Source organism: Bombus huntii, chromosome 14 (genome assembly GCF_024542735.1).
Source record: "Bombus huntii isolate Logan2020A chromosome 14, iyBomHunt1.1, whole genome shotgun sequence".
Lineage (NCBI taxonomy): Eukaryota > Metazoa > Arthropoda > Insecta > Hymenoptera > Apidae > Bombus > Bombus huntii.
In genome coordinates, this window is record NC_066251.1 from 10,739,287 (window position 1) to 10,752,904 (window position 13,618).

Sequence of the window (13,618 nt, forward strand, 5' to 3'; positions counted from 1 at the left end):
TACGGCGAATCCGAGAACATTTTCGAGAATTATCTGGTAGTAGTGGCTTTGCCAAATGTCGTGCAATAATGGAGTTATATCTGCAGATTCAGTTGCACCAGAGAATTTCAGATCGACAATGGTGTCTTGGTGCAAACAGCTATTTAATTCACAATGATGTTCTAAAACGACGAAGATCTTTGGGAGAAATGGAAAATCCAGCGTAGCGATTTTCAAACGTCACAAATATTCCATCGTTTCGAAACTCGGTCGACTGTTTAACATATTGCATTTGACATTTTGTTTCTCAAACGTGACCTTGAGGAATTTTCCACTTTAACATGTGACAAAGGATTCCTTTTTATATCGTTCGTCTGCTATGTTTTATTACAATCGTTTACGTGTCTACTTTTATCCTGAGCGAATTTCGAAAAATAGATTTTCCTATTCCTAAAAATGTTGAAAATGATGCTCCATTAAAATTTTAAGAAGAACTCCAAATTTCAACTTTTTCCTTTTTTTCATTTTATCTACGTACCGTGTTTGCAACTCTCTTTTGTGTTATCGATTTCGATTAAGATAATATAGTAATTTAAAAAATCCTGTTTTTGAATTACCTCGCCAGCATTTATTCATTGCACGATATCGTTTTAACTGGTATTTAATTTGAGGAAAGAAGCACAAGTGGCTCTGTTTCATCCTTATTTTGTACGAGAGAAGTTCATTCACACAAAATGAATGGAACGAAATGCGATTCACTGGTGGGTTCCGCGTAACTGCACTCGTGTCCACTTAATCTTGTTCCGTTTACGAGCACAGCTGTCTTTTTTGGCGATCGCAAAACTCGCGAATAATGCCGCGACACAAAGAACCCAATTGCAACTCCCCGTCCAGCGTCGGTCCTTTTTCTATCCGTACCTATAACCCAGACCACGATCTCTCTTGCCTTCCGATTTTCCAGCTTCCTGTGTGTACCTCAAATACACGAGACCGTTCGAGTGCCGTTGGAAAGGGTTTGAAGGCCAATGAACCGAAACTATTTACCTGGTCGGACTTGGCTTGTATAAATACAGGCGGCCCTGGGATGCAGCCATGCATTTTGCGTGTATATGCATTGAGCGATACCTGTCGATTATCGAAACGATGCTGGCACAAACAGTCGTGACGAACTTTATGAAATGAATCTTCCCCTCTCTTTTTTTCCTCTACCTTTTCTTTCAAGAGCCAGAGCACCGGAATGTATCGAGTCGAACTTTATCGGAGCGTAGTCGTGGTTGCATGAAATCGCGGTAAATTGTTAATGTTCTCTAATGTATACCAATATCATTTGCGACATTTTATCGAGGACGTTCGGTTAAAAATGAAAACGAAGACGAAGGTTCTATCGATCGACGCCACTGACCTAATAATCGAAACATTAACTATCGGAAGAGAACGGTTTCTACCATTTCTTGCGCCATACCTTTAATCGGGCCATACAGGCAGGAATTGCGATTCTTTCGAACCAACTATCCGGAAAATCGACAGATTGAATAACTGAAAAATTAATACAAAGCATGCCACTCGAGTTACGTTGTCCAGCTCCTACCGATTAAGCTTGTCGGTACAGATTCTAAAATTTTCTTAATTTTTCTTTTCTTTCAGATTCATTTCTCTGTCCGTTTAATGGATTCTGCTTAACGTATATAGATACTGACAAGATCAAAAGGATTAACAATTAGCCGTATCTAATGTTACATCGAACCCATCCTGTCCTAAATAAATACAAATTGATCCCGAAAGCTGATCTATCCCGCACTAGTGAATTCATCACTCGACCAGGCTGGTAGTTCGAGAGGTCGAGCTATTAAAATTCAAAATCGCCTCTACCGAGCGGATTGCTACTTACACCTAGTTTGAGCAGCTCTGTTTGCAGGAACGAATGTTACATCTAACAGGAACTAGGTTTAAACGCAAATCGATACTAATTCATAGCGCGGTCGACGCGCGTAAATATCATTGCGTCAGGCTGCATACACATTTTGGGGCATCCTCAGTTTGGGGCTCAGAGGGCTCTCGATGGGAATTTAATTTTCGTTGTCAAAGGGGATGGCCGCTTATGCGAATTTAGCATGCGGCGGAAAGAAACGTGCAAGCACACAGGGAATGCAGTGTGATGTGAAACGGCAGAATGATGGGGATTGAGAGGATGGTAGTCGTGTTAGTGGGTGTGGCAAGGCAGTAGGGTGAGTACGAGGTGGTACAGAGGGTGGATTCAAAAAGAATGAAATAACGGATTGGGTTGCGGCCAACTGGCCGGCTTCCAACCAATCCTTAGTCGCCTGGATGCGGGAGTATATTATGTATACCATTCACCCGCCTTATATCCGTACCTCGTGGAATCGTCCCGATGCATCCCATTGAAAATCATATTTCCCTGTTTGCTGTGCATCCTTAGACATAGAGCTTCGAGTCGAGTATAGAAACAATAATTGAGAACGAACGGTCCACCGCGTTGCTTCTTCAGCGAAGAGCTTCCCGATGTTCATTAACGATACTCGAGCGACTTTCGCAGGGTCATCTGGTGCGGAGGCGCAAATTTTCCGTGCGAATTCCTCGCAATTACGAGGATAAATAGTGGCAGGCATGCTGGCGTATTTTTTTGAGTGTTACGTGACTGTTGGGAAACTGCCCATTTTCGGGATCACGGGAGAATGGGTTAAGCGATGAGAACGGGGCGATTAAGTTTAGAGTTGTTATTCATCGATGGAGTTTACTGTCGCGTGAAAAATGAAAAGTCCTGACGAACTTGGTCATGTGTACTACTTTAGAATTAGGAAGTCGAAATTCATTCGTTTAAACAGATGCCTTCTATTTGTGATGAGTCTTTTTGATGCCAACTACAACAGACATCGGTAAAGTAAAAGAAGTAAAAAGAAGGCCAATAGTAGCGGAGTAACTGCATCAAGAAAAAATAATTTACGAGAAGCATCTTTACTTCTAAAGATTGGAATTCCTTTTACTCTATAGATCTGATCTCATTTAAGCGCAAACACGTTTTCAGAAATATTTCAATCATCTTTATGGACGTTTCGATCAATCAAATGTCGATATACTTTCGGCATTGTGGATACAACTATGTTGAAAACCATTTGAAGGAAATGAGAGGTCTGGGCGTAAAATGCAGAAAGATAGCGAATGAGCAATCTATCTTTTCTCTGACTTTCCAATAATTCCCGATTTGCTACCATTGTGGTTAAATGAAGCAAGTTGGAAGAGCGAAGGAGATCAAACCTACAAGTTAGATGATTCTCAGTTTAATGCTTACCGTTCTCCCTAATCATTGTTTTGGTTTGAAGTTTTAAATTATAAAGTGGCGAGGAGAATTTGCCAAAATTCAACTCATACGATACCCTGACAAAAACTTTAGTTGGATCTGCGTACTATGTACACCGACGTATGGACTTGTTTTTTTTTTAAAAAGATCAATAAAAAATAATATTTCTATTCCTCTCCCTTTATCTAATAAATTGTAGCTTCATGCGAAGAAACTAAATCTCCACGTGTTCTATAATTTCTTCAATAATAATTACAACAGGGTATTAATTATTTTTTTTAAGTTAGTTTTCCAGGAAACGTGGATGTTATTATAAGTATTTTGAACGATGCGAATAAGGAAATAGAAAGAATCGAGGAGATTAAGATAAGAAAAAGCTTTAGTGGAAGCTTCAAAAAGCCGTTTGTCGATAGATCAACGTCATAGCTTGCTTCATGGTCCTATCTATCCAGCGTGTCGCTTGAAGCTGAAACATCGAGCACAAATGTAACTGTTTCCAGAAAATGGCAGAGTATCGATTTAAAATAGTAACGAATTCATATAGAATTTTAGACGAGATTGGCACAATATTACTACAATTGGGATACAACGGAACACAGGGAATTCTCTGTAATTAACTCATTCCGTAGTGACTGCGAATCTAACGATAATAATTTACTGCTTAATAACTTGACACTGTATCAAAATATGTAGGTCAAAAAAAGTTAAAAATAGTATATAATATAGATAGCCTAGCAGAATTTATTGCGTTCAGAAATTTGAAATTTCACGTTATTTGTCGAAGTTTGAAGTATCTTTTTTGCTCGTAGAGTAGAACGATAATATATTTCTCCCTAATCCTTTATGATTTTAAAATTATTATTTATATGTGAATTCTTTCGTATTCAAGCGTTCAAGATTAATTAATTTAATTGACGAATAACATTTTTCCGATATCACGCGACGTCCTACCTTTACTAAGTTTTTAATTGCATGCAACATCCCGTACTTTTTCCCAGGAAAGGGTATCGGTCTTCACTCGATGACCGTGCTTTCTAAATGGGTAATAAATTTATTGCGTTCAATAACTACGTGCAGAAACGACGAATAAATCACACGCCTGTCTGCTAATTACATTGTATATATACCGTTTCAAGGCAGACGCTCTCGTACTGTTATATTTTTGACCGTAGATGGAAGAACAAGTAGGCTGGGAGATTCATTAATTTATAATACGTGATGGACAGCGATTGAGTAAGTCAATTCGCTTTAAATATTTCAATGTGCAACCCGTTTCATTAAGATTCTTCAGATACGTTGCTATTCTGATAATTAAATTACTCTCGATTCTTGTTGAACAATGAAATATACGCGCAATAAAAGTTCGATAGTAATATATGAAAATATCTTTTGATAAATAGAATTGCATGAAGGACTCTGAAATTATTATTTCCTACATTTACCTGCATTTTATAAAAATTTCATTTGACTTCGTGCGAATAATACCTGGTAAATACAAGAGATCTTAAATTAAATTTATTATTTGACATAGCTGCCTGAACTTTATTAAAATTTTGATGTTTGATTTTATGCGAGTGCTCAGAGAAATGCTTGCCCTTCAAATGTCGTAATTAAATATCATTTTTGAACATCATAACAAGCATTAGTCATTGCGATTTTAAAGTCAGTAACAAAGTAGCGAATTCAGGGCTCTTTAGCTTGCAACAAATAGAATGAATCGATCACACAATGAAACAGAATTGGTAACTAGATCCGGCGTAATTCAATATTTTAATTTTAGGAAACACCTGCCCCGAGAGCAAAGGATCGCTAGAGACAAAAGAGATAAAATGGCCCTTCTTCCTATATTTTGCATTTCACTAGTGAAAAGATGTTGAAGTATATAAATAAATACGAATCTACGTGCAAATTTTAATATCGTGCGAATCATTAATCACGACTTTTATCTAATAACCTGCATAATTTCACGGGACTTTCAACTGCGATAAATTCAACAGGCTACCACGCTAAGTCAAAAACTTTGATTGTCTCTGTATACTACATTAAAATCTATAACTTCATTCGTGTTTAAAATATTCATCTTTTACTTTTCACCATGATCTTTTTACGCGATTTGATTAATATTATCAGCAAAATTTCCATATTACAGGTTTTAAGTAATCGGTGCTAACAAATTCTTTTGCGTAACACTTTTCTGCTTCAAGATTTTAATGGCAGGGCTAAACGTTGTTCGAAACATTAATCGGAACCCGTTTAACGATAACGATTGTTGGTTACAGCGCGGACGAAGGCTTCGACGGCACTTATCCGACGAACGTCGTCGTGAAGAACAATGGGACCTGCTTATACGTACCGCCCGGCATATTCAAAAGCACTTGCAAGATAGACATTACGTGGTTCCCCTTTGATGATCAGCGCTGCGAGATGAAATTCGGCTCCTGGACGTACGACGGTTTTCAGGTAGGGGATACCGCACCATAGGAAATGGGTCAGCACGTATCCGTTTCTTTTTAATCTTCCGCTTGCGTTTTTATAGTCAAGGTACTTAGCTAAGACATGCCAAACTTCTTAAGAGGGAAAAGAAATTTCTCTAAGTACATAACGATATTTTACGATTCGACGCGACACGTGGTACATAAAACGTTAGGAAATTCTTTTTTTGTTTTTGTTGTTGTCTAGTGTTTTCTATGCATGTGTTTTTAAGAAAAAATATCAGGGAATATTACTTTAGGAGAAGGTAGTTGCAACTGAATATTGCCTTATTATTTGAAGATGTTGGAAAATAATAGCTTGGAAATATACAACAGATTCTGTTCCCATAACGAGAATCAAAAAATAAGAAAGATAAAAAAAATTAAATTTCTTAATTGTGTGTATTTTTGCTGGTAAATATTAAATGCTCTAATAAGATTTTGCATCTGTCGACGAGGTTCAACTGTTGATTGGGAACGATTTTATGTACCTAAATTTATCGCTTCAGAAGTCTGACAACCAGAATGTCCCAATTTCCAATCCTTGATTATTATTTCTAGAATACTTTAGAGCAAAAAGCTTACCGTAAAAACTTGTCCGTAGTATCGTTTTCGTCCTCGTCCTGTAAAGTTATTCTTATTGCAAACAGAATTTGTGGCAGGACTATGTATAATATGAGATGAATAGGATTTAAAGAATCGAAATGTACTTTTTGGACGAGACTCCATTTAATCCTATAAGCCGTTAATGTCGTTAAAGTGTCCGTGCAGTGTCGTCTTTTTAGCAATCTGATGTAAATGCAGCGATGCTTCCGGAAAACATTATTCCAAGGGGATTCCTGAAAATTCGTGAATTGTGAAAGGTGCATTTCGGGTAACAATAAATGCGACAGCGTAGCGTGCGGAGAATTCTCAGTAATGCAGTTTCTCACTAGCTGTTTCAATTGGTTAATACAATGTCTGGATAGACTGCTCCAAAATTTCTTCAACGTGGTGCTTCTGTTTAAATCGCTAGAAAAAGGGAAACGTAAAATTGCGCGACAAAATGGACAATTTTGACGTGTTTCTTAAAATATGTTACTGCGTATCTCGAAATATAAATATAATATATAAATATTTGTTGTTTCACAGTTTTTGTCTAACTTCGAAAATTCTCCAAACATATACTAATACTACCTTTTGTATAAAGTAAACACAATGAGTTTATAGATTTTCGTGAATCCAGCCGAATTATGAACACGCGGAATAATAATTTTTTTTCTAAAATGTTGAGGTTGACTGAAAGAAGAACGAGTGGATGAATTCGTAATAGAACAATATATTGAAATAAGTATAGATATAAGTACAGGTATAGTGTATGTTGATCCAAATCCTCACTCTTTCAGTGTTACAATACAGTAGAAGAACGTATGATAGGGAGCACGTTAATATATTTATAGCAAAGGACATTACCAAAAAGTTAAGTTAAGTCTCTAGCTGAAGGCTACAAGAAACAGCAATAGAAATCTACTTATAGCTCTTTTGTTTCTATACTTTGTAATCCAAAACAAAATTTATATTCAAGGGCACAATACTTCCCCTTATTTTGAATTTTTTTAACTAAATTCTATTCTCTTTGTAACAGCGGTCTCCAGGTCACGGATATACGAAAGAAAAAGGTGTAGAGTTTTTCTTGAAGCAATTACTTTAACATAAAATGAGTAGGGTATATAGAAATTTGTAAATTTTTTCGAATCTCGGCAATTGTTGAAATGCGGAACGCAATAAGGGATAAAATGTTTGCAATTCTTGTAGTTGTATAATACGTTGAAAACGTGCGACCTATCTTTATTTGTCGTCTGTAATCATTCTGAATAATTAAAATTGAGACTGTGAATTACACGGTACGATGGAATTCGAGAATGCTCGAAGGTTCATTAAGGAGGACAATAAGCAGAACGAAGTAGCAAAGGTAGGAGGGGTAGGAAGGAAAGTGAAATATATGTATAACGCTTTCCTAGATTATATTCGATTTCATCGGTCTCGTTTTATGCAACTTTCCCTTTTGCTATGCCTGACATCGAATATACAAGTATATCCATTAGATGCATAACAATGAAATTACCTTCGAACATAAAAGATAAGCTGCAGGTTGCATGATGTTAAAGAGGACTAGTCACAGGAAAAATTTGCGAGATGGTTAAATATTGAATGTTAATAATTAATGCGAGTTAACAGAGCAGAATATCGAGAAAATCGATTTTGTTTTCATCGTAAGCTCTTAAATTGTATTTTGCACGATGAAAACTATTGCGCACTGCAGTCATAATAACTTTTTTCTAATCGATGACAATAAATTTTCAACAGTTGGACCTGCAACTGCAAGACGAGAGCGGAGGTGACATCAGCAGTTTCATCACTAACGGCGAGTGGGATCTGTTAGGTGAGTTTTTACAACCGTTATCGGGGTTCGTTTCCTCGCACGGGCGAGCAGTTTGCTCACCGTGAAAGCAGTTCTTGGACGATTAGCAATTCTAAAATCCTCGGCAAGTTCTAGGACACAAAGGAGCCCGTGATCAATCGTTTTCATAGGTCTAGACCAGCTGCATCTTACTACCGGGGAGCTTTATCTAATCCAGATTTTCATCAGAGTTACATGTGGCTGTAACGTCTTCGAGAGTTCTAGGGTGAAAATTAATTCCAAAGTCCGTGTTCTCGCTGAAATCTAATTATTTCAATCATAACTAACTTGAATGAATCTCGATCAAAGATGGTGCACACTTCCTCCAAGTTACTCTTAAGATACTTCTCGGATTCTTTATCAAATTTTCGATGCATTTAACAGATTAATAATCGCATTTGATGGTCAGCTATTCTTTTACAGTATTATTGATTTATTTATATATTTATTTATTTACGTGATAAACTCTTTGATATAACAGATTAACACAAGGGACAGGAAAAAAATGAAGAAAAGAAGTTGAAAGGAGCAGAAGGTGCATATGTACAAAAAAAAAAAGAGAAAGAATGAGAATAAACACGTAAGAAGCAACGAGACAAAGGCAGAGTATAAAGGTACAAAGAAAAATTACAACACAATATCATTATTAAAAACACCCAACTATCAAAATTAAAAGAAATATGTATTTCATATGAACGGAAAAGTTAAAAATAGAATGTAAGATGTTTGTGATTCTCCTAACAATTTCAGCATTGCTTGTATCTAGAGAGAACGCACGTGTTTACAAGATGCAAATTATAAAATAAAAGTATCACGTTTTGCGGCCACGTAGGTTTTATTTCTGGGACGTATACGCGCAAAGTGCCGGTACATACGCGACGTGCATAGAGAGCTTATGAAGCAGGCAAAAATGTATCTTAAGTGATTTCAGCCGGAACAAAATGTGGCTATAACGGAAGAAACACTTGAAAATGAAGTCGCGGTCTTTCTTCCGCTATGTTGCTCGAGATAGTTCAAGTGCATAGTGTACGTCGCGTAAAATAGTTGAGTCATCGCTATCGAGCCTAGTAGCCTTTTATTTCCATGAGCTTTTTCCTTCCTAGGTGAATCCGTCGTCTCTGAACACTTGCCACTTTTACGCTCGTTGCACTATCATCGTTGCGTTGCCCTGGTTGTCTGGCGAGTTGTACAGTTTCTAGAAAATAAAAACTTCAACGAGAATTGAAGAAAACTTAATATTTTTAACATTACGTTTTTTTCCTTTTTTTTATAAATGAGTAACACAGAGTCATACAATTAAAGAATATTTTGTACATTCTACGAAACATTCATTCACAGAATAGTTATTGAGTACATTTAAAAGTGACAGTTATATCGCGTTGAACATCGAGTTGTATTGTATTGTACTCAACACTGTATGATCACAGATTATTTTTTTATTTTTTATAAATAAGCGTGCATAAGCATAAACCTGTTTCGATTGTAACAGAGATAATCTACGATTCTATTCTTTCTTTTCTTGTTACAGGAGTACCTGGTAAAAGAAACGAAATTTATTACAATTGCTGCCCAGAACCGTATATAGATATAACGTTCGTGGTTATCATCAGAAGGCGGACTCTTTACTATTTCTTCAACCTCATCGTGCCGTGTGTCCTGATTGCCAGCATGGCCGTTCTGGGATTCACCTTGCCACCCGATTCCGGCGAGAAACTTTCTCTAGGCAAGTTAGATTACCGCTTCTGCATATCAGAAGATTAAACGGTATCTATCGTTGTCTGTGCTATCGTTAAGATTACAGTAGGAAGCTGGTAAATGGTTCAAGAATTTTTATTTCTTTTCTGATCATTCTACATTGAACGTCGATTGGCATGGCCCGACGTTAAAGCATTATAATTATGTCGCCAAACATGGTTAGTAAAACTCTGACCAGTTATTCAGCATTAGTGCGCGACCACGCCAACGCGTTCACGAAGTCATTGCATTATTTCGTTATGAGTTCTACTCGAGATTCCGGTGATTACTCTCTCCCGGCAAGTTCAAATCGCTAGCTAGCATAATTGCAATTCCTTGCAGGCTTCGAAACACACTATAACAGCTCACGTGATTAGATTCAGTCGAGTTCTCGTAACGTATCGAATTGTATGGGAAATTACCGTCGCGTCGATGTCGATCGCAGACATTCATACGCCAGTGAAATACTGGAATTTATTGATCGCCTTCTGTAGTTTTGCGTTTCATATACGCGGAACGATCCTTTTAAAAATGATAAACATATCTACGTTTCAACGTTCCCCGTGAAAGTAACTAACGTCTTAGAAAGTTGAAAATTCAGTTTGTAGATACCAATTAACAAGCAAAATTCTAATTTCCAGTTACTTGACCCTAACGTAAATTAGTTATACGATAGGGATTGTATATAGTTGAAACATTAAACTCGCTCCTTAACTTCATACTATAATTGGTAAAGTTTAAAATAAAATTCGTCTTGAGCATACTCTATCGCTCAGGAACGGTAACTCGATTCTGCCTTTAGTCTTTTTATTATCTATCTACAAAAATTCAAATATTTATCCAAGAAATTAAAGACTTAAAAGATGGATACGACAAAAAGAGCCAAACAAATTCATTATTCAATTTATTAAGCGTCTAATACTTCAACGATGATAGAATGCAACAGATAATAACTGACCAAGCCGCGGGAGTTTGAAACACATAGTCCGTGTAGTTTAAGATAGGAAAGATCAGGACTACCTGCTTCGTAATATTTTTTGAGTCCTCGAGCATCAACAGCTGCCTACCTTTCAGCCTGTTGTGGATTAATCTGGTTTGGTTATCGAGTTGCTTTACAGTGATAATTAATTGCTCGAACGAACCTCTTTTGCAGGGGTAACCATTCTCTTATCCCTCACTGTGTTCTTGAATATGGTGGCCGAGACAATGCCAGCGACTTCGGACGCCGTGCCTCTGCTGGGTAAGTCCGTCAATTTTCGACTCCTTTTTTTACTACTTCGTTGTTACCTACTCGGTACCTTTAAAATCGTTCCCGTGGTGGAGATAATATCAGGTTTTTCCTTCTTTTCTCTTTTCTTTTTTTCTTTTTTGAACGATTCGTCCAGGGGGCAATGGAGCGTTTCATAAATATAAAGACACAAGTTGGCTGATCTTTTATTTATAGTTCACCTAAGACTTCAAATATTGGAACGTGCCTAGAGTGAGACGGATAACGTTTCTAAAAACAGAATTCGGAAGATTCTATGGCACCTCGGTGTTTTTGGAGATGATCCAGGGAATTTTATCGCTATTTAACGTTCATGTGTACGTTCCGCGTATTGAAAGATGGATTAGTGCATACTCGGTTTCGTAGTTTCATTGAAAATTTGGGTCGAAGCCCATGCTGGAATTATATAATACAACGAAATCATCTTATTTTTTTTTTTTTTTTTGGAAAACGTATTTTCTCTTACACAATATCACATTTTTTTTCATCATTAAATAATTTATAGCGCAGCATCGATAACCGAATATGTTTCAATGGATCGGATCATTGCGCGATAAATGTATGAAACTGTATTTAAGTTTAAACTAAAAAGTTTCGAAGATTGAGAGATCAAACGTTTTGTTTTCATAAATGAATGTAAAGATATTTAACATGGATCTCATCGAATAACTTTGTTGTTCGAAAATCCATTTGTACTCTTAAATATAATATTTAAATCCGAAATACAAGCTTGATAGAATATCGGGAATTAACAGGTATATTTTGATAATGAGATCAAAATTTATTTTCAGAAACCATTTTTCCATATTTCATCTCTGCTTGCAGTTTGATATATTCCCTCGGAAAAAATCCAATATTGTGATCGGGAAAAAGCGAATCGTATTTTCTGTCGAGATATATTCTTATGACATACTCCAAAACGCAGAGAATATTCTTTAGTGTTTTGTAAATCTGTTCGCATAAGATCTATCGTACTCGAGGTCTATACAAAGATCTTGGATCATGTTACACATACATCTGTTCGTAATGTCTTTATCGTAATACGAGTGAGGCTTGTTGTGCACAGTCCTTTATCCTCGACTGACGATTCCCTATTGCAGTCAGAACTATTCTACTGACAGTGGTAGTATCTTGACAGTAGTAACAGATCGTACAGGTTAGACGCGAAGCTGGGACAACAAACGTCCATTGACACCTTGATCGGGGATAGCTGAAGGGAGGATTTTGAAATTGTGGTTGATATTTCGATGGAGACTGATGGAATTATAATCAATTCACAATTTCGATATGTTGTTTATAGTGATATGCGGTTTCCGAGTTGGTCAGTAGAACGATCGGTTTTAATTTGGCGGTTTATCACGTTGGTTATACTTTCTTGAAACATTTAATATTTTCACAGGAACATACTTCAACTGTATCATGTTTATGGTGGCCAGCAGTGTAGTCAGCACCATTCTTATTTTAAATTATCATCATCGGAACTCTGACACTCATGAAATGTCTGAATGGGTAAGCAAGTTTTTCATCAGATTAATTAGGGTTATAAAGAAACTCTTATTCAACTTTTGAAGATTATAACATCATATTGAGAATATTTCGGGACACTTAAGTGTTGTTGTGTATGTACAAAGAGTAATTACTTCTGATTTCACCGCACATATGACTTCAATTAACCTAAGTTCATGTGCTTCCAAATACGCTTTAGGTTTACTTCAGTTATTAACTGGATTTACTTTTTCGAGTAACACTAAGTTTCCACCTTACACGAGTTTTATTGTCTATTATAACCTGTGGGTTATAAGAATCGCATGAATGGTATTTTCTATTAATTTTCTAATTTGTTAAATATTATTTCATGTAGCCAATATCTAATTTTAGAATTGAAGCAATATGGAAGTTTAAAAATTCGGTAATAATGTTGAAAGCATACAAGAATAATAGCCAATTATTTCGTATTCTGTATTTCATCGATCATAATTTTATCATTATATTATTTATATTTCAATCTTTCAGGTGAGAGTGGTATTCCTTTATTGGCTGCCATGTGTACTTCGTATGTCACGACCTAGTGATAAAGAAGAGAGGGAGGCACAAAAGTCTCAGAAACCGTCTCCAGTCACCGGTAATTTAGTGACACGAAAAAGCATCGACACAAGTACTGACAACATTTACTATTATCTATATAAATGTTTTTCTATGTCATATAAACACCGATCTCAGTCACACACTACTAAATTGTGCACAAAGCACTTCGAACCCGACTTATTTTAGGTTATGTATATAAACATATTTGAAGATATACAAATACTATCAAGAAAGTAAAACGTTGCCAGAATCCATTTCTTCTTTCTTTTACATTTTTTTCTCTCCTTTAGTAGCTATGTTGTACATATACTACCTTACTACTTTTT

At 36.4% G+C, this 13,618-nt stretch overlaps 1 protein-coding gene across 3 annotated transcripts in view; it reads left to right on the forward strand.

Moving 5' to 3' along the window:
* The window catches only part of LOC126872819 (neuronal acetylcholine receptor subunit alpha-7-like), a 171,767-nt gene that overhangs the window by 141,824 nt on the left and 16,325 nt on the right, over positions 1–13,618 (forward strand). For 2 of the 3 annotated variants that reach the window (XM_050633009.1, XM_050633007.1), the window contains 6 exons: positions 5,575–5,755; positions 8,113–8,188; positions 9,735–9,929; positions 11,094–11,180; positions 12,607–12,716; positions 13,221–13,362. In XM_050633009.1, the coding sequence (XP_050488966.1) occupies positions 5,575–5,755; positions 8,113–8,188; positions 9,735–9,929; positions 11,094–11,180; positions 12,607–12,716; positions 13,221–13,362 (791 nt within the window). The remainder of the gene's footprint in view (positions 1–5,574; positions 5,756–8,112; positions 8,189–9,734; positions 9,930–11,093; positions 11,181–12,606; positions 12,717–13,220; positions 13,363–13,618) is intronic. The other variant, XM_050633008.1, reaches the window with a different exon arrangement.